This window comes from Marmota flaviventris, chromosome 3 (genome assembly GCF_047511675.1).
Source record: "Marmota flaviventris isolate mMarFla1 chromosome 3, mMarFla1.hap1, whole genome shotgun sequence".
NCBI classification, from domain to species: Eukaryota; Metazoa; Chordata; class Mammalia; order Rodentia; family Sciuridae; genus Marmota; species Marmota flaviventris.
In genome coordinates this window covers 97,330,185-97,352,587 of record NC_092500.1, presented here as the reverse complement: position 1 = coordinate 97,352,587, position 22,403 = coordinate 97,330,185, and the positions used below count along the sequence as shown (strand labels likewise).

Sequence of the window (22,403 nt, the reverse complement as noted above, 5' to 3'; positions counted from 1 at the left end):
AGGAAAAAGTGATTCTAATATGTATACTCGTAAACAACAATAGTTGACCTTTATTCAATGTTACAATTTAAATCATCAATAAAAGGCTGAAAACATAAACAATTGTATGGAAGGAAACAGTAATCATTAAGACAATTTTGGACTCATTAAAGCAAGTTATGTGAGAATAACTACATTAGCTTCTAATAAGGCTACAAGATTGGTAAGCTATTGAAATTTTTTTAAAAATAATAAGTCAAAACAAAATTGGAAGAATAACACTCGCAGTAATTTTTACTTTTACCTACTAAGCTCCTACTACACAATTTAATAGATGTAAGCTACTGGAATGTTTCTTTATACCCAGTAAGAGCTTGAAAAACATGCTATTTTTATGACTCTTGTGTTATAAAAAAAAAATGGGGTAGATTAAAATATACCAGATAGTCATTAAAATAATTGGAGTTGTTTTTGGTTTTGGCACTGGGGATTGAAATTAGGGGCACTCAACCACTGAGTCACATCCCCAGCCCTTTTTTGTATTTTATTTAAAGAAAGGGTCTCCCTAAGTTGCTTAGGGCCTTGCTAAATTGCCGAGGTTGTCTTTGAACTTGTGATCCTCCTGCCTCAGCCTCCCAGGCTGCTGGGATAACTTAGAGGCATGCATCACCATGCCCACCCGGGAGAAATTCTCAATATTATCTAAACTGATAAATCTGAACAGATTGGGGCAGATTTTTTATATAATAAGCTTGTATATAGTAAAAAATTGTTCACACTTTGACTCATAATAAAAAGCTTTTGCTAAAGAGTTGGGGGAAAAAGTTAGAAAAATAAAATTTACTTGTAATCCGACTTTATCAACAATTTTTATAATTTTGAGTGTATGTTAGCTTTAAATCTTGACTTACAGATATATATATTTTATGTAATTGTTATCATAGAAGAAAACACTTATCTTTTTCTTTCATTTGAGGTACTAGGGGATCACAGGCTTCACACATGGTAGGCAAATGCTCTACTGTTGATCTACAACATTTGAGTAGTCTCCACTTGAGCCAAATACATTTTTGCATCAGCTTCATGATCACAGCCCTTAGAAGCTGCATGAACTCAGTTATTTTATTTAAGAATTTCCCAAACAATAGAAATTAGATTGTTCAAAATTTCTGTCACTGTAAGTAACAACATGACACAGTCTTTTTCCTTTAGTTGAATTAACTGAGAACTATCCCCAAGAGGACGATTTCTGAATTAAGGGTAAGAATGTTATTATGGTGTATGATATTGCTATATTATGATTTAATGAAGAAATGTACCAATCTGTTATACCTTGTGATTAAACAAATTTCACAATATAATCACTATACTCTTTTTATTTATTTATTTTAATCACTATACTCTTGATAGTTTAAAAAATATGATTGTAATTATTATTTTATTATTATTATTAGCTAGGTAAATAAGAAAAATAGCAAACTACTGATGGATAGAACAAAAGAGCATTCTTTTCACCAGATGGTATCTCAACAATAATACTGAAACTGACAGAATCCAGAATTCAGTGGATATAGATTACAACAAGTCATATTAATTTATCTTGCAACACCTGGGGAGATACGGAAGCTACTATATTATTAGAAATATACTCATTCACAGGCTGAAAATGTGGTAAATATATATGCAATGAAATACTATTTAGCCTTTAAAAAGAAGGAAATGCTATCTTTACAACAACAAATAAACCTGGACAGCATAATGCTAAGTGAAATAAGGCAAAGAAAGGCAAATATCACATAATTTCACTTATATATGGAGTGTAAAAGTCAAACTCATAGAAATGGCTTTTAGTGAATGGGGGGATGGAAGGATGGGGGATGAGGGGATGAGGAGAGGGAGAAAATAATTAAAAAAGTAATACAATGCAGATGAATGGAACACAAATAACCAATTAATTTAGGAGAAAGGTTAACTTCAGTCCCTAATCATAGAAGGCTAAAACCAAGATAATAAATACAGTGACATTTAAGCTTCCACAAGAAAATTATGATGTATTTACCTCCACAAGACAGCTCATCTTGAAGCAGAACCAAGTGCATGGGGCAAGAGCACCTTGTAGTGCCATCTCCTTTTACAAGACAAATATGGGAACAGCCACCATTATCCTGGGCACAAGGATGCTGTCCTGGAAAAGGGGACAATTATAAAAATCAATTATTTATGAACTACATGAAACCCAAATGTAAAATCAGCTTGGACTTTACTTCCACACAACATAATTTCTCACTCCATCCCCATACCTACAAGAATATATTTATATCTAACCACTGTTACTATTTTTTATACACACACACACACTTAAAAATATTTTTACAACACAATATTATAGGCTTATGTTAATTCTGTATATAAGAAAAGCTAATCATTGGAACTAGGAACATTGTTAGGAGACCACTGAGACCTGGATATTATTCTATTTCTAAACATCTTATCTCAGAAACTTCATTTTTTCAAAAGATAAAATGATTTCACTTAAAAGGTATATTTTAGTGAGGAATCCACTAAGAATTAAGTTATTAGAAGGAAAAACTGAAGATTACATGGAACTGAACCATTCAGAGACAGATAAAATGACTGCTTGGTTAATTGCAAAGGATAACCTACAATATTACAAATGTCAAATTTCCTCATATTTGGGCAAAGTAAGAGAAACAAAACATAGGTAAAACATTTTGAAATCTGTTTCACAAATTATATTTTAAAAAATAATTGTTCTGGGCTGGGGATGTGGCTCAAGCAGTAGCGCACTAGCCTGGCATGCGTGAGGCGCTGGGTTTGATCCTCAGCACCACATAAAAATAAAGATGTTGTGTCCACCGAAAACTAAAAAATAAATATTAATTTTTTCTTTCTCTCTTTCTTAAAAAAAATAATAATTGCTCTGAATTTTCTATTTAGCTTGTTTTACAAGCAACTTGACCTTTGTCATCACACACACACAAAAACAAAAACAAAAAACCCAAAACAGCATCTAATGTACCATAATTTACTATTCAACTCTCATCTACAATAACATGTGTTGTGCTTCAGTTTGTGCTGATGAGGTAGATAAAAGCAGCCATCTATGAAAAAGACTGTCCAAAAGAGACATCACTTATTATATTAGAAAATACAACCTATACAGCAATGTCTCTCAACTTTTAATTCCAACACTTTTGATTAACAAAAATCTCATGGTCTTATGTTATTAGAAATTTTAAGATATGTTTTCCTAAAGATAAAACCAAAATATATTAAGTTATATAAAGAAGATACTCTTTGCTGAATTTCTAAAAAAAATCCATTGAGATTTTCTGCAAATACAAATATTCATTTATCAACTGAATGATGCAGGTATTGTCATTACTATCTTATTTCTATTAAAAGCCCAATCCAAGTTATAACATAAAATGACAAACAATTCTTTCTAATTTTCAAATATCTTTAATTTTATATCTAAATTGATGAATGGTGACAACCTAATGAACATTTGAAATGAAAAAGGAATGGCATTCTCATTCCCTCATTCTCTTTTCATGCTTCAATTCCACTGGAAAGCACTAGGCTGAGGAGGTAAGAAGTTATAATGGTTCTGACTCTAGTATTCCACTAAACATTAGTGTAAGACCTGTTAGTGACTGCTATGAGGGCACTTTTGGTTATATACATGCATTAAAAAGAAATTAAGCCAAGATGCTTAGTCATTTTCCAAAGTTTTAAAAAAAAATTTAAAAATCATAACTATTTTTCTATGTTGGGAATTAAAAAATTTTATCTGAGGAAAAAGTAAACAAGCACTTACTGATTAAAGTTTTCTCTATGTTTATATACTAATTGTAGTTTATTTTGCTTTTGCTTAAGAATATTATTAATCCACAGTAAGCATATTAATTAATCATTATATAATTTTTTACTTCATTCAAACCGTAAGGGCAAGGAGGAAAAGATAAATAAATGTTAATACTACCAGTGTCTCTAAGTGACTGAGGGAGATAAAGAAAAGTCATGATAAGCAGAGTTAATACTTAGTCTTTGTGTGTGTTTTGTGTGTTGCTGAAGATGAAACCCAGGACTTCATGCATACTAGGCAAGTGTACCACTGAGCTACACCCCAGCACAAAATTTTTCAAATGAGCATGAACGTGATTTTCTCCTATTCCTGCTTTACAAGGAAATGATTAATCATTTGGAAAAGATTCCAGATGAGTTTGACATAAAGCTTTAAAAGAAAGAAGATTTTTTTTTTTTAATGGCAAAACTAAAAGTATATAAAAATCTTAAAGATAAAAGAGTCCAAGAAGACATAAAAGTGTATCTTAGTTTCTTACAACACAAACAAGTCCTCCAATTAGCATTAGTCGATCAGCACTTACTGTATTCCTGAAGGTTCAACTCCTTTACTGCATGAATGTCACTAAGCTGAGCAATTCGAGCCTGGACTTTGGTTCTGCCCTCTCGACCTGTCATGTCAATTTTTTCAATCATTTGCTGCTGCTTATCAATCCAATAGAGCCAGTTTTCAAACACAGTTAGTCCCACAGGCTGCAAGATATTGGAGTCTTCTAACACTATCCTGTTGGCACCTTGGAAAAGGAGAACATTCAACAACAATGATTAATTTGGTCAAATCATACTTTCAACAATTATTTAATGAATATCAGTTAGACTCTAAAAGTATGGGAAAGGAAAGCATGAGCTCTTTACCACAAAGCTTAAAAATCCTGCTGAGTATATATACACACATCAGAAAACAGGTAATAAATCATTAATGTGCTATCAAGAATAAATAGTAAGCTGGGTACAGGTATACATACACCTGTGATCCCAGCTACTCAGGAGGCTGAAGCAGAAGGATCACAGGTTTAAGGTCAGCCAGGGCAACTTAGTGAAACCCTGTCTTACATTAAAAAATAAAAAGGGGGGCAGGGCTGGGATTGTAGCTCAGCAGTAAAGTGCTCGCCTAGCATGTGCGAGGCCTTGGGTTTAATCCTCAGTACCACATATAAATAAATAAAATAAAGATATTGTGTCCAACTACAACTAAATAAAATAAAATGAAATAAAACAAAAATAAAAATAAAAAGGGCTGGGGATATAGCTCAGAGGTAGAGCATCCCTGGGTTCATTACCAAGTACCACAATAAAGGGAGGGGGAAAAAAGAGAGAGGGAGCCCAATAGTCAGTAAATAGTCTAGTTTATAGAAACGTAGAAAGAATTTAGAGCAGCTTATTTTTATTTCAGTAGAGTCTATTTTTCAAACTTAGTTTTATGAAAACTCTAAAACAGATAAAAGTGACATTTCTTTAAATCAAGCAGTGGTGGTGAGCCCAGTTTTGTGCTTGACACACCCTACTTGGAGAGACCATTTATGAAGAACACCTGGCTTCTCAGAACACAGAAAGAAGACTGACTCACTGGGTCAAGTCTCACCCCAAGACAAGAATTATTCCTATAACATCCAAAACACAGAACTATTTAGACTATGAAGAATCAACTTGTTTTATTGCTTGACAGTGTGAAAGTTCTTCCACAGAGGAGGCTGACATCTGAGTTGACATAACCCATTCATTTATTCGTAGTTTCTCTCTCACTCAAAATAAATAAACAAATAAGATTCCCTTTCTTCATATTTCATGATTTCTAATTAATGAGTTCAGTTAAAGAAAGACATTAGCTTATATTTTAAGAATAACAAGGAGAGCTCCAGGAAAGAGGCAAGCACAATGCTAAATTTTAATAAATGGAGAATAGTGAGAAAACCAGACAGGCAGGCATTACTTAAGTCAACATTCATATCCAAGGCAAATAGATTAAGAACAAGGTTACTTGTGCTCTCTCCTAATACTAAACTGGTAGTGATAAACAAAAACAATGCATAAAACCATCCTGAGGATCTGGAAGCACCAGGTATTTTAGAATGCAGCAAAGGGAGGATTTATATGGTTGGGGCTAGAAAAAAAGTATTAACTGAAAATATGTTCAAGTTAAATAGCTCCTGGAAATCCTCCCTTAGTCTGCAGAAGACTAAAAATAACGAGACCTTAATATACCAGGCAAAGGCAAAAAGTTAGTGCCATAAATGGATTATCACAAGGGAATCACTTTTTAAAAAATCTACTTTCTAATGATAATACCATTCCCAACATCTTTCAAAAACACTAGGCAGCCCACTTCTTCGTTTTTTTAGGTACCAGAAATTGGACTCAGGGGCACTTAACCACTGAGCCACATCCCCAGACTCCTTTTTATATTTTATTTAGAGGCAAGTTCTCATTGAGTTGCTTAGGGCCTCACAAAGTTGCTGACACTAGCTTTGAATTGGTGAACCTCCTGCCTCAGTCTCCTGAGCCACTGCAACATCACGCCCAGCCTAAGCAGCCCACTTTTATCCTAATACAAAAGACTGGAAGAATTTTCTATAGGAAAAACTATTAACTAAAGAACAACAACAACAAAAAAAAAAAAAAAAACAAAAAAAAACAAACAAACCCTGAAATACACTAAAGAAAATAACTTCAGACAGTTTTGCCTATGAGTCCCATTAGAATTCCAGGCCTCTAGAAGAAAGCCATTGTAATCAAAGCATATGCAAGCCTAAGTCAGCATTTTCAGTGCCTAATATTAAACAGACAACTAAGGATCACCAAATATTTAAAGAAAACCTCTGTATTAAAATTGAAACTGGCTGGGGTTGTAGCTCAGATGCAGAGTGCTTGCCTAACACGTGTGAGGCACTGGGTTCAATTCTCAGCACCACATATAAATACAGAAAATAAAAGTCCATTGACAACTAAAAAAATAAAATTGAAACTAATTTTAAAATTGAAATAAAAGACAAAGACACAATTAAAAGCAGAAGAAAATAAATAAATCAGCCATTATAACCCTAAAGAACAGGATGCTTTGAGGGCAGAGCACTCAGAGGGAAAAAAACAAAACAAACCAGACTTTGCAAATTAAACACGATACTGGAAAATTTTAAAAAATTTGTTTTTTTAGTAAGAAAGTTGGGTGACAAATTTAAAAAGCTCTCCAAGAAAGCAGAAGAAAAAGAGATGTATAATAGGAGAAAAAAATATTTATAGCCAAGAAAGTTCAACATTATCAATATAAGCTATCTACCTTTAGTCACTTGGTAGTCATCTCTTTATATAAAACTATCTCAGTATCATAGTGCTTGTGTTCAAAAAACATTGCTTTTGCTTAATAGTGGCCCAAAGTACAAGATGTAAAGGAGGTACAGGGCATAAAATATGGAAAGAGAGATTAACTCTAGTACTCTCTGACTATGCTACAGGGCATATAGGAAATAAATAGCATGGTGTTTGGTACTATCCAAGTTTCAGGCATTCACTGGGGGATCATGGAACATATCCTCTAAGGAGAAGGGGGAAGACTGTAGATCTATTCAAGAGAATACATTCATGCAACAGAACTAAAAAGACAAGACTAGTGGATAAATAAGAATCTTATATATAATAAAAGTTGTAAAACAGAACAGAAAAGATGGATTATTTAGTCAATGGTGTTGAAAAACCAATTTGACAAATAGATTAAAAAAAAAAAAACTTGGTTCCTTGTAAGTAAGAGAAGACTCCTATATGTCTGCAAATAAAGTATAAGATCACTACAGAAAAAACTATGAAAAAGTACTAAAAGCTATTAAATAAGACCAAAATAAAGGAAGGATTCTCATGGTCATGGATAAAAAGATTAAATTTATTAAACATGCTAATTCTCCAATACATATGTTACTAATAATAAATTAATAATTTGAATACATAAAGAATTTCTAGAAATCTAAAACAGAAAAATGGCAGCTGGGCACAGTGGTGCATGCCTGTAGTACCAGCAATTCTGGAGCCTGAGGCAGGAGGATTACAAGTTCAAGGCCAGCCAGAGAAACTTAGGGAGATATTGTCTCAAAAAAATAGAAAAGGGAAAATTAAAATGAGCAGAGGCTATGAACAGCAAATTCATAAAAGAAATGTGAATTACCAATAAAAACATGAGATTTTGTTAAACCTCACCAGAAACAGGATAATAAAAATTTTTATTAATGTAATATATCTTTTAAATTTATTAGACTGGCAAAAATCTGTAAGTCTGACAATAACCAGATTCTGGAGTAGCAGCTCTCATATATTGCTAATACAAACTTCAAATTGATATAATCACACTGGAGATTAATCTATACCTGTTAATAGACATATACAGATACACATACACATGTATGTCCACATTATATTTTAGAAATTCTACTAATAATATTAGGCCTTAGAGAAATGTTTACATGTGTGCACAGGGACATTTACTATAGTACTGTTTTGTTTTTTCCCTTTTTTTGGTGCTAGGGATTGAATTCAGCCTCACTTACGCTAGGCAACCACCTTACCCATGAGCTACATCCCCAATCCCCTGCAGCACTGTATTTTATGGCAAAAAAAAAAAAATTTTTTTTTAGACAGTTTGAATAGCAAAACAGACAACAGAATAAAGTCACACAATAAAATGCTATTTAGGCATTGAAAATAAACAACAGAGGTGTGGATAAACATGGATCATCTCAAAATCATAATTTTCCTGAAAAAAAAAGCAACCTATAAAGAATACATGATGGGACTATTTATATTACAAAATGAAAAAATAAATAAATATGTGTGTGTGTGTGTGTATAGTAAAATAAACACAAACACCTCAAAACATGCATGGCAAAAAAAAAAAAAAAAACCATCAAAAGTTACCTCTGGGATAGAGAAGGAGAAGAACAGAAAGAACAGAAGGGGGGGGGGGTGATATTAGCCAAGTTATACTGTGTGCAAATACCATCATTATGTATACCTCTAATGCACCAATAAAAAATGTTTGAAAAAAACAATAAAAGAAAATAGAAGTTAACTCACTGAAGACTAAAGTTAATAATAATAGTGTATCAGATAATCTCTTGATTATCAGAAGTTATTTCCCAAACTTTCTTTAATAAAAATATTTAATATTACTTTTTTTTTTTTTTATACTGAGGACTGAACTCAGGGGCATCCGACCACTAAGCCGCATCCCCAGCCCTACTTTGTATTTTATTTAGAGACAGGGTCTCACTGAGTTGCTTAGTGCCTTGCTTTTGATGAGGTTGGCTTTGAACTAGCGATTATCCTGCCTCAGCCTCCCAAGCCGCTGGGATTACAAGGGTGCGCTACGGAGCCCAGCTTGAACATGCATTACTTTAATAACAAAAACCAAACATCATAAAAGAAGAGAAAGAAAAGGCAAGGGTGTGGGAACATATCTTCAATACTAATAAAAGAGCTGAAACATGGATATAAACAATTATTATACAAAACAGAGGTAATATAAGAGACATAGGAAAATCAGATCAGGGAAAGGATATACCATGCCAGACATGTGAAAACACCTGTGTAACTATATATATGAATACTCAGAATCAGAGAAAGCAAAGGGGGACTCTGGTACCTAAAGAAAGGACAAAATTGTTTTGTTTTGAATTTTGTTTTTTTGATATCAGGGATTGAAACCAGGGGCACTTAACCTCTGTGCCACATCCCCAAGTCCTTTTTAAAAATTTTTTTATTTTGAGACAGAGTTTCACTCATCTCCTGAGTGCCTCACTAAGTTGCTGAGGCTAGCTTTGAACTTGCAATCCTCTTGCCTCTGCCTCCAGAACTGCTGGGATTACAGGCATGTGCCAACACACCTGGCCAGAATTTGTTTTTTATTTATTGCTTTTTTTTTAAAATTACAAATGTATTCAGAAATAAAAAATTTCATATAATACAATACTCTTCACATTTTAATATGCAAACATTCCAGACCTTTCTTAAGATATATTTGTTTACATATTTCAAACTGAACATACAGACATGCCCTTATTTCTTACTGATATATATGTGTGTGTGTGTGTGTGTGTGTGTGTAGTGTGTGAGTGTGGCAGGGGGTACATGCATACATACTATATAGTTTTAAATTCTAAACAAAATTGGATCTTAATAAACACTGTTGCGTAATTTGTTTTAAAAATCATCCTCTACATCAGTGCACGCAGATCTACCTTAATCTTTTAAAGGACTATAATATTCTATACACTGATATAGTAGAAAGTTTCTCCATGAAAAATGATTACAAATGGTATTCATGAATGCCTCTGTACACTTGGGTTTATATTTCTCTAAGACACCCGTTTAAAAAGGAAACTGCCAGGAATCAAAAGGAATGCTTGTTTTAAATGCTGATAATTATTGGCAAATTACCCTCCATAAGGTTCTACCTATTCCCATTTTCACTAAACCATTTGAGAATATGTTATTTTCTAGCATTCTGACCAATGTTAACTACAATCAACTTTAACAAAGTTTTGTCACTCTGATAGACAAAGTGTATTATTTTAAATTAATTTCCCTAATCACTAGTAAGGTTGCATAAAATGTTAAGATATAAGAAATTAGGGTAGATGAAGTAAATATGATCATAGAGGACTACAGAGAAATGAGAAATTAAAGTATACCTTAAAAGTAAAGAATGATTTAATTTGGTTAAAATATGAGGAATGTAAAGGTCAAGTTAAGTTTGTAAAAGGCAAATATCAATTTATACCAAATTAAGTGTACATCTAGATCTTTCTCCTGTAGGTTATGAGACTGTCCTGAAGATTTTTAGAGTATATTGATGACATTTGTAACCACACTTCTGGCTGGGAGCAATGGTACACACCTGTAATTTCTGCTACTCAGGAGGCAGTGGCAGGAGAAAACCAAGTTCAAGGCCAGCCTGAATAACTGAGTGAGAACCTGTCTTAAAATAAAATAAAAAGGGCTGGAGATGTAGCTCAGTGGTAGAGCACTTGCCTAGCATGTGTGAGGCCCTGGGTTCAATCCCCAGTAACACCCAAAACAAAACAAGAAAACCACATTTTAGATTATTATGTTTGTATATATAAAAAATTATGTTCATGGATGTTTATTTATATATATGGATACACACACACACACTTTTTTTTTTAAAGGATAGCGAGGATAGAGTGCATAACTGTATTTTCTTGTGGGTACACAGCATATTTCAGGAAGGATACATAAGAAACTGGTAACACCGGTTGCTTATTTTTTTAATATTTACTTTTTTAGGTGTAGACGGACACAACACAATGCTTTTATTTTTATGTGGTGCTGAGAATTGAACCCAGGTCCCACCTGTGCTAGGCAAGTGCTCTACTGCTGAGCCACAATCCCAGCCCCACACATACTTTTTTAAGGAAAATCTAGCAGGGAGACCATCAATCAGATGATGAGAACATGAACTAGAGGAGAACAACTAAGAGAAAAGAAAGATACATTAGAAATATACTATTACCCTATCAAGAAAACTGGCAAATAATTAGATAGTAAAAGAAAAAGCTTTTATCCAACCAACTTGATGTATACTATAGAAGATAAAACTACAAATAAATCTATCAGAAATACAATGCAAGAAAAATACAAATGCTACTAACAAACCATCTTAAAAACTCAAATCAAAATAGGGAAATACACTTCTTAAGTACCTGACAGATCACTGCTTTCAATTCGCCGGAGATCTGAGTCAGCCCAAAAGAGCTTGCCCAACCTGCTGTCAAGAGCTAAGGCAACTGGTTTACTTAAGCCACTGAAAAAGAGGACCTCTCGTTCCGTTCCATCCAAAGCAGCCCGTTCAATTTTAGGAGATCTTTCCTGAAGATTGGTGAAGTACATATACCTGAAGAGTAATTAGAAGAAAATAAGAAGTTATCAAAGTAAGAAACCATGTAAAATAATAATATTCTTAATGATTAAGACAAATAGAGATGGCGTTGGGGATGTAGCTCAGTGGTAGAGTGCTTGCCTACTAGCATAAAGCTCTTGGGTCTGATTCCCATCACTATTAAAAAAAAGAAGATAAATGAAGGTCAACTAATATCTTTAAATCTTACTTTTAGATATTTTTAAATCTGTTTTAATTTATTTTTAAAAATTTTTTTAGTTGTAGATGAACACAATACCTTTATTTTATTTATTTTTATGTGGCACCAAGGATCAAATCCAGTACCTCACACGTGCCAGGCAAGTAAGTACTCTACCACTGAGCCACAACCACACCCCCCTAATTTACTTTAAAACTAATAAAAATTGTACATATTAATGGAGTAACATATGATGTTTGGATACATGTATACATGCATAACCCAGTATAACTATCTTAATTATCATTCAAAATTCTTTTTTCTAGCTTTTTTAAAAATATTGATCTAACTACAACTTAGTATTCACTGATTCACCTTTCCCCATTTCTCCCTCCCCACTAAAATTTAATATTAAAAAAGGTCTTGGTATACTTCTACTTTCATAGAAGTAAAAAAGAGCATACACAATTTCATAGGGAATTAACTTTCATAGATTTGAATGTAAGAGTATTAGATACAGTATGCCAATGTTTTCAGAATACTACAATAAAGAAGAAATCAGTGGCCAGAGAAAACTGGACATAAAATTTTAAGTTCCTTTCCTATTAATTACTAAAAATAAGTTATATATTAATCATTTCTTATATTAACTTATAGGTTTCATCCCTTTCCTGTAATTCTTTTTAAATAAGCTACTTTCCCTGCTGAATTTCTTATCTTTCATTCAGATGCAGCTGAGTACTGAATATTTATTAAATGCAAAGCTCTGTATTAAGTGAAAAAAAAAACATTAATTCTTGTCATAAAGGAGTCTAAGGTCTAATAAGAAATATACAACTGAAAAATAGTTAAGTAGAAGACAAACTGAAAAGAATTAAATATGAATAGAGAGGAACAGACACAGAGCACTGGGTATCTAGGACAGAGGAGAATCACATCTGGCAGGAGGTAGGAAGACCAAGGAAAACTTCATGGAGGAAACAGGAGCTGAAATGGTCCTGAAGGTATGGATCAAATTTAGAACTAAACCAAGAAAGGAAATTCTAGGCAGTGAAATCAAAGAAAATATAAGAAAGCTGTTAATAAAATGCATGGGCAAGTGGACAGAGAATAATGAGCTGTTCACAGGAGCACAGAAAATTTAAAAGATAAATAAAGAACTGAAAAGGAAGACTGAGAAGGGTCTCAGATGCAAATATATCTGAATGCCACTTTAGTAACATACCCTTTCTCTGGGTTTACCACAATGGCTCGAGGTCTGTCTTGCTCGCCTTTCAGCACCACTCCAATTGATCTTCCATCTAATCTGGTCACATTAATGACATTGGTAGCCTCACAAGTCCAATATATGTACCGGCTATAAATATCAATGCTGAGGTCATAGGGCTGTATTTCTAGGTTCTGATTCGGAACTGAGCTCACAACGACAGTAAAGCCCTAAGGAAAGAAAAAGTCACACACAGAAAGTTAAAGACTCCATAACAAATAGCCCTGAGGTATCTACTCAATGCTTCCACCTATGTGGTTACACACCTGAGAAGGCCTCTCAAGTCTCTGGGAGCTTTTTTTACTGATACATTTTTTTATAGATAATGTACTTCTTTGTTAACATGCATCTCAAATATTCTGTGGGATTGTTATGGCCTAGGGCAGAAGAGGGAGCCGAGGATAGATTAGTTGCTCCAAGAACCTAATGATGCCTTGATTAGAAACAGAAGGAAGAAAGTAACAGCAGCCTTCAGCAAACTGTAGATTTAATGGCTAGAACCACACCCTAGAAATACCTTTAGAGCAATGGTTCTCAACCAGGGATAAATTCTGTCCCTACAGACATTTGGCAATGTTTGGAAACATTTTTGGTTGTCACATCTATGGTGATGTTATTGGCAATATAGTGAGTAGACGCAAAGGATGCTGTTAAACATCCTACAACATGTAGGATAGCCCCCACAACAAAGATTTATCTGGCCCCAAATGTCTAAAGAGTTTAGAAACTGCTCTAGAAATGATAACACTAGTCAGGGCTACAAACCAACTCTATCAATCATCTCTTTCTCTAATCCAGAAACTCACCTCCAAATAAATAAAATAAATATATATTTTTTAACAAAGTCAATCATAGGAAGATTTGTCCATCTGAATAAAGTACATTTCCTTTACTAGGACTTTACTATTAACATCCCTTAATGAGGTTATTTAATTTATTTGCAATGTCCTTGGCTATATAATAACCATAACTTCTATCTACTAGTTATCAATCATTAATTCTGTCCTACCCAGTATAAAGTGTATATAGAATACACAACTATAACCTCACCCCTAAATGATCTTTCCGTAGCTCTAAATATATTACCATCTTGTTCTTTACTGTTTGAAAAGATGTAACAAAAATTAGTAATTTAATCCCCCTAAATTTTAGTACATTCAAAATTCAATTTAACATCACTGCTATAAGGAAGACAATAGTTATATTTATTGTAATCCCAGTCTAACCCTGCCCGGTCACAGAACGCAAGGAAGTTAAGTATTAGAGTGGTATATAAATCCATGACTAGTGTGTAGGCATAAGTAAGACTGACAATATTCTCATTCCCATCTCACAGTCACTAAATAATATTTACCAAAAAAAATTTGATCAATAGCACATCCTAGATGTTTTAAATTTTACAAAATTATGCTATATATGCTGTCCTCTGAACCTTTTAAATAATAGGTAATTAGTAATGTAACACTTATTTGTCAAGTCCCTATCATATAAAGGTAAGCACGATGTAACTTTGCATTTTTTTCAGTTAAAAAAATTTATGAGATTCCCAGGGAAGGAGAGAGCTTGGATCAGAACTAAGGCCTATTTGACTTCAAAACTTCTAACATTCCACACAAATGGAATCATAAGAAAAAAAAAAAACTATATAAATGGATGTGGGTAGCAGTGACAGTCATTACTGATATGTGAGCTTAAGTTCTCCTAATATAATTTCCAACCCAATACCACTGTCAAGTAATTGTTCACTCAGAAAAATCATCAGGAGTAAAAGAGAGCTACTAGGTTCAGAATTTCAGTCTCTGTCTCTCTCTGTGTGTGTGTGGCAAGAACCAAGTGAAATAGTATAATTGGTTAGTCCAATTACCAGTCAGAAAAAATGGATTTTGAACTGAGCCTGGCTAAGTATGGTGGCACACTCCTGTTAATTCCAGCTACTTGGGAGGCTCAGGCAGAAGGCTCACAAGTTCAAGGCCAGCCTCACCAACTTAGCAAGGTCCTGTTTCAAATTAAAAGGGCTGGTGACATAGCTCAAGAGTCCTTGCCTAGCATGTGTGAGGTCCTGAGTTCAATCTCCAGTATAAGAAAAACAGACAGAAAGACAGATGGATGGACAGATGAAAGGGAGAGAGGGAAAATAAAAGAAAGGAAAAGAGAAAAGAAGGAGAGAGGGAAGAGAAAGAGGAGAAGGAAGGGGAGGGGAGAAATTAACGAACCCTGAATTACCTGGCTTCCATCTTCTTGAGCCTTTCGGATCATGTTTTGTCGTGAGTCAATCCAATATAGCTGCTTGTCCAGGGGGTCATAGTCAATGGCCCGGACATTTCGAAGGCTGTGGATGGGAAGGATGATGTCAGGACTCTGTTGTTCATCAATCACCATGCGATTGATAGCACTCTTTTGACTGAAGAGCAGGAAGGTGGTAGGGGCTTAAAAAAAGAAAAGAGCAAACCCAAAATATAGTTATTCTGAGTCTTGCATTACTCAAATATTTTACTAGACTATTGTATATTATTTCCTGCATACAATACAGACAGACATAGCAGGATTCAGAATACGCAATCCAAAACTCTCTTCAGAGCGACAATGACGAGCACTCTGGTTACCAAACCAGTTACCCAGTGACATAATCTACTTTTCTTCTTCTATCACAGATATCATAGGAGATTTCAATGAAACTTTTGATAAACGTAAACTTAATTCTAGTCCATCAGGTGAATAACTCTACTCCTCCTTAACCTATTCTTGTGTGTGTGTGTGGCCGAAAACCTGGGCCTCCATAGGTCAAAGAAGAATCTTCATTATTATTTTAAATTCAGACTGTTCATTATCTAATCATTTGATTACTAAGTCACTGACCCTCCTCTTGATCAAATTTTATCCAACTGTAAAATAAAGATAATAGCCACCTTGCCCTTCTCATTGAGTTGCTATAAAAATTCTATCACAGAAATGAAAACACTTTAAAAACTGGAAGCCAGGATATAAAAGTACAAATAGCTATTGTTTATTATTATCAATTATTATTAGTAGCATTAATAAACTTAGATTAACAAGAATTAGACAAAAACTCATGAAATGCAGATATAGACTTTATTTTGCTTTGTAGTGTATATGATGGCTGCAGGGAGAAAAGGCAGATAAAAATTATCCCAAAATTAATAATATAGACACTTCACATTTTTTTTTAATTTTTTTTATTAGTTATTGATGGACCTTTGTTTATATGTGATACTGAGAATCGAACCCAGTGCTTCACTCATGCTAGGCAAGTACGTTAACGCCATAACCCCAGCCCCACATTCTTTATTTTTAATCCTCAAAAGAAACCTTACATTTATATTTTCACTAAAATAAAATTCTCCTTTGATGCTAAGTTGATTCCCTAAATTCATGAACTGGGAAAATACATTGCAGACACTTCCCTTTCCCAAGGACTAGGCTTCTGGTTATTATGTAATCACTTTTATAATAGGGAAACATCTAGAAAAGAATGCCAGTGATAACAACTACAAAATCTAGTAGCATTTTAAAATCCTCACTAAAATACAGCTGTCTCCCCTTATTAATGGGAGATGAATTCCAAGACTCCCAGTGGATACCTCAAACACAGACAGTATTGAATCCTATATACACACACCTACCTATGATTAATTAACGCATAAATTTGGCACAGTAAGAGATTGACAATAAGAATAGAATATTATCAGAATAATTATAATAATATATTTTTATTAAATAATATTCTTTTATAACACTATATAATTTTATTAAAAATTGCCAGCATCACTACTTTCATGTTTGGGGGCCATTATTAAGTAAAATAAGTACAACTTGAATATAAGCACTGCAGTACTAAGTGACAAACAGGCAAGGTAGCATATACAGCATGGACATGTTGGACAAAGGAATTCACATTCTAAGCAGGATGAAAAATGACTTCATCATGCTTCTTAGAACTACATGGAATTTAAAATTTATAAATTCTAGGATGTCCCATTTAATATTTCCAAATGGCAGGTAAGATATCTGAAACATTGGAAAGTGAAATCAGATGAGAAGACCACTCTGTGTGTGTGTGTGTGTGTGTGTGTGTGTGTGTAAATTCCATAATTATATTCCATTCTCTCGGTTTCCAGTCATCACCTAAATCTAGTAGAATTTTGTCCTTCTCAGAAATACGAACATTAAAAAAACAAACAAACAAAAAAAACCCACCCCTTTGCAATCCAGAACTCATTGTTCAGTATGAGTTTGGATACGCAAGCAGAAATGTCATACCTAAGATAGCTTATAGTGATGGGATACTAATAACTAAAAAGGCTGGTTTTAAGACTAACAAGTTGACAAAAAGAACAAGTCATGAAATAAATCTCAGATACATTGATTCAATATTCCAATTTTCATACTAATATAAGAAAATGGCTTCTTTCTTAAAAGCTTCTATCCTCAAAAAACGATATGTGGAGTTGAAGATATATCTTACTGTGTTTGGATCATGTTTGTTTAACTGTCATATTGGCATTCCTGAGGGTGATAATAGGAATGAATATGATTTGAACTCACTGATGTTTAGAGAAGTTGCAGCAACTGAGAACCAGGCAGATCCATCTATTCCAAAGTGATCCTAAAATCAATTACTTGAAAAAATTAGATCCCAAATATCTTAGATGAAGAATCCTGAAATCATTATCAATATGTGCATAATTCAAATGGAAATAGAAGCCCCCCATCCCCTGCCAAAGAATTGTGGGATGATGGGACAACTAAATTAAGCATCAGTTCTTCTAAAAAGGAATCCTTGAGATGTACAACAAAACAATCACCCTGGGAAATTCCTTAAATAAAAAGTATTGACTTCAAACAAACAAAAAATCCAAAAAAAGAGCCAAGTCAGAACTAAGGGCCTATTTTAATCTATGCCCCATTGTTTATAGCTCCACTACTTGTGGTTCTCTGGATTACTTTACATTCACACTCAAATGTATATTGACTTAAACCCCAAAGGAATTCATTTGCACTCACAAAAAACTTGATATTCACAACAATGAAATTCTGCTTCATTTAAGTTCTTCATTAATTAAAAGTCCATATTTAGTTCGGAAGCTTTAGAAAGGATGTCAATGATCTGCTAGAATTCTATATTATGGAGCCCATCATGTATTTATTTAACTTTTAACAACTGTAATAAGAGTCCGGGCCTTAAGAACATTTCACATAAAGTAGCTGCAAAGTCTCCTACAACTTTTTTTAAGGACTGATTTTTGTCAGTAATATTCTTAGTAAATTTAAAGAAAAAAAGACTGTAAACTGATAAGTTTCCAACAGCATAAGCACTATGTAGATACTAAGAAAATGAAACTTAGCAGAAAGACCCCATAATCTTAGTTCCCAAATTTTCCTATCTGGGAAACAATTTATCAAATATACAGTTGGCTTCTAGTAGGATTTCTTCCCCACCCCCAAGACAAGTTTTAACCTTCAATAAGATTTCACAATTGGGTGCAGATCTTGTTCTAGAAATGCAGGTTAAGATGAAGCCAATTGTAACTCCAAGAAAATGCTTGTTTCAAAAAGTCTACTCAAAAGACATTTACAATTACAAATGGTTACACTATTTCTAAAACTCTAAACTAATGTTCTGACTTATTTTACCATGAGTTGGGGGCTTGGAATGACACAGAATATGGCATTTTTAAAGACTAAATCCATTCTAACTTATGTAAACTCTAAACACAAATCCTCCATCTCTTGCACAATTGCTGCTTTAAAAATTATACAAGCATGTTGTCTGAATCTTCCATTCCCACAACAAAGACAGCAACATGCAGTAGTAGAATAGGATGTGTTGAAGGCACCAATATTTACTTGTACCTTAAAGGAAAGTGCTGCTCTTAGATGAGAACAGAATAAACTACAAAGTAAAACCCACCACATATGACTATGCCATTTGTGCATGCCAAGGGCACTGAGCAGGAACTGAAATTCAGCACACACTTCATTAGCCAAGTCATGTACCAGTAGGATCAAGTCTGCCCAGAGGAAACATCTTTTCCCAATCTGCACAAAGGTGCCATTGAGGCCACTTCAGTACTAAAAAAAGGGGCTGCACAATTTGGCTCCCTATTTCATCTCACTTAATCTTTTTATTCACTCTGCTCTAGCAACACTAGCATCTTAAACGTTCTTGTATTGTGTTAGACTTGTTCCTCCCAGGACTTTCCCATCTGCTCTCCCCTTTGACTTGACTGGTCTTCTCCCAGGTATCTCTATAGTTCACTTCCTTACTTGTTCTGACATAAATGTCACTTTTCAGTAAGGACTCTGCTGATCATCTTATTTAACAATCAACTCTGCTGCCACCACCCTTTCTTGCTTGTAATATTTCTACATAATATTTGTCACCATTTAACACTGATACAATTTATTTAGCTCATTATTTGTCAGAGTGGTAAGTTCTGTGAGGGCAGGAATTTATGTCTATTTCGTTCACTGTTTTCCATTCATGCCCAGTATGAATTAGGTATTAAATAAATATTCATTGAAGAAATAAATGAAGAAACACACATTTGATGACAAGGAAAGCCCTGCAGCCTTGATTTTAAAAAAAATTTTTTTAGTTGTAGTTGGTACAATATCTTTATTTACTTATTTATTTTTATGTGGTGCTGAGGATTGAACCCAGCACCTTACACATGCAAGGCAAGTGCTCTACCATTGAGCTATAGTCCCAGCCCCTATAGCCTTAATTTTTAAAGTAAGAAAATAAAATTGTTTGAGAGGAGGAAAAGAGGGGGAAAAAAAAACTATCAAGGGCCTCCAACATGTTTCACAGGTACATCATACTGTTATTTAATAATTCCCAAGATTTCCTTTTTATAGGTGACCAAATCAAGGCTCAGAAAGTTAAATAATTTTTCCAAAGCCATAAAGCAGTTGAGAGAAAAGCACATGTGTTTTTGTAGAACCTATCTTGCCTTTTCATTCAGAGGTTATGAAGAAAGGGCATAGATTAGGTATGCAGGAATCACCAGCCCTTATAAGAGCTAGGTTTTTACTCTGTGTAAAATGGGGAGCACTGTAAGATTTGAGAACAGAAACAAGGTAGTCTGATTTAGATTTTAAAACAGGTCAAAGAGCAAAGGACACAATGTTAGAAATTTTGGAAGGCAAGAACATTGTGCTAAACTTCTCTTATGATATGCCCTAGAATCTAATATATTTCTACACAAAAATTAAATAGTACTCACTATGAAAAGAGCACACAGTAGGGCAAGGTGGAGCACACCTGTAATCCCAGTGGCTCGGGAGGCTGGGGCAGGAGTGATGATTTCAAAGCCAGCCTCAGCAATTTAGCTAGGTCCTAAGCAACTAAGCATGACCCTGTCTATAAAGAAAATATAAAAAAGGGCTAGGGAGTGGCTCAATGGTTAAGCGCCCCTAGGTTCAATAAACAGTACCCCTCCCCCCAAAAATAGTACACAATAAATCTCTTGAAACACTGCTTACATGTCTCAGAAAGGCAGTCAACAGATTTTAGGGACATTCAGCAGTGATTTCTCATGGCCCTTACCCAACAACCAACAAGCCTGGGCATAAGCAACTACAAGACTAATTTCTTCTTCCATTCAAAGCCAGATTTCTTCAAAGAGATGTCTATAAATACTTCTGCCTCTTCCTTTTCCTTTCATTAATTTTTTAAACTACTCAAATCTGCATTTTAGCATTAATTCCCTGAAATCATTCTCTTGAGGGTTACTAATAATAATCTTACCCAAAACTCAAATAGATACTATTTTAAATATCAATGTACTCAACCTCTCTGCAGTAGTCAATGGTCCTTAAAAAACAACTTTAACTCTTCTCTTCAGTGCCTCAATTCTCCCCTGCTTTTCTTCTTACCTCTGCAACTTTTCAGTGTCCTCTACAAACTCTCCCTTCTGAACCAGAGTTCCATAGGTTACCAGATCCTTTTTTTCCCTCTCCACCGGAAACAGGCAAACTATGGCCTATAAACCAATATAGCATGCTTTCTTCTTGTTTCTTTATTTTTTTGGTAATAAAGTTTTACTGAAATAAAATAAAGTTGGTATGACAGAGCCTACATACCCACAAAGTCTAAAATATTTACAATTTGGTCCTTTATAGAAAAATTACCTTCTCCCTAGGTGGTAATCTCATTCATTTTAAATATACCTGGCAATTCAAAAATTCATACCTTTAATCTCATCTTTTCATAGCCTATCAAAAGTGACACCTAACTGAGATGTCATCTTTGCTTCTTCTCTTTTCTTTTCGCATAGAACCCTAAGTTCTATTCATTCTAGCTCCAAAGTATACCTTGAGACCATCATATCTCTCCTTACCACAGCCACCACCACAGTCTAAGTCTACCTGAATTACCACGCTATTCTTGACTTCCAGGCTACCCTTTCTTCTTCCCAGGAATCAGAGCATGTATCTTATTTAGTCTATACAACAACCCTATAAGGTATTTATTATTATCCCCATTTTTAAAATGAGAAAAATTTAGACTTTAAAAAATTTGTTACTTGTGTAAAGTAAAACACTAATTGTGACAGATTCAAAAGTATAATCTCTTAATCATTAAACTATATGGCTGCATTCTCTTTCACAATTGAATTCTTTATCAGAATAGATTAAATCTTTGCCTGTGTGATTTCTGATACATTTTCTCAGACACAGAACAAAGTAGTTAATTATATCAGTATCTTGTAACAAGTTCCTTATTTTCTCCCATATTAGCACATACCCTCTGTCTCCTATGAATCTACTTTCTGACCTCTACCCATTTCTTGATCAGACATACCAACTTTTTCATGTCTGCCTATCAAGACATGGGCTTTCATATATAATTAAGTCATATACCAAGTTTTCCCTTGCCAACAATGTTCTTCTATACACTATGCTGTTAGCACTGCATGTGTATAATGTTTATTGTGAATTACTTGCCAATACTTAAAAATGAAAAGACCCAAAAGACTAGATTTTTTAATAGATAAGAACACCAGCGGGAATTAAGCAGCACCATTCACTATGTTTGGAGAACATGTGCTCTCTAGTTTCCCATCTATTGACTATGTTGTAATACTGGGTTAAATTTTGTCATATGCATTTTCTTCCTGGCCTCATATGCAATTAAATTTTTTTTTGTCCTATTCTATACACTTTAA

The 22,403-nt window shown here is 34.0% G+C and overlaps 1 protein-coding gene across 3 annotated transcripts in view; it reads right to left on the bottom strand.

Annotated features, from left to right (window-relative positions):
* Positions 1-22,403, bottom strand: part of Lrp6 (LDL receptor related protein 6) — a 190,762-nt gene that overhangs the window by 53,720 nt on the left and 114,639 nt on the right. For all 3 annotated transcript variants that reach the window (XM_071610133.1, XM_027955944.2, XM_071610134.1), the window contains exons 13-17: positions 15,436-15,638; positions 13,171-13,382; positions 11,571-11,761; positions 4,392-4,601; positions 2,039-2,164 (exon numbers count right to left, since the gene is read on the bottom strand). In XM_071610133.1, coding sequence (XP_071466234.1) covers positions 2,039-2,164; positions 4,392-4,601; positions 11,571-11,761; positions 13,171-13,382; positions 15,436-15,638 — 942 coding nt within the window. The remainder of the gene's footprint in view (positions 1-2,038; positions 2,165-4,391; positions 4,602-11,570; positions 11,762-13,170; positions 13,383-15,435; positions 15,639-22,403) is intronic.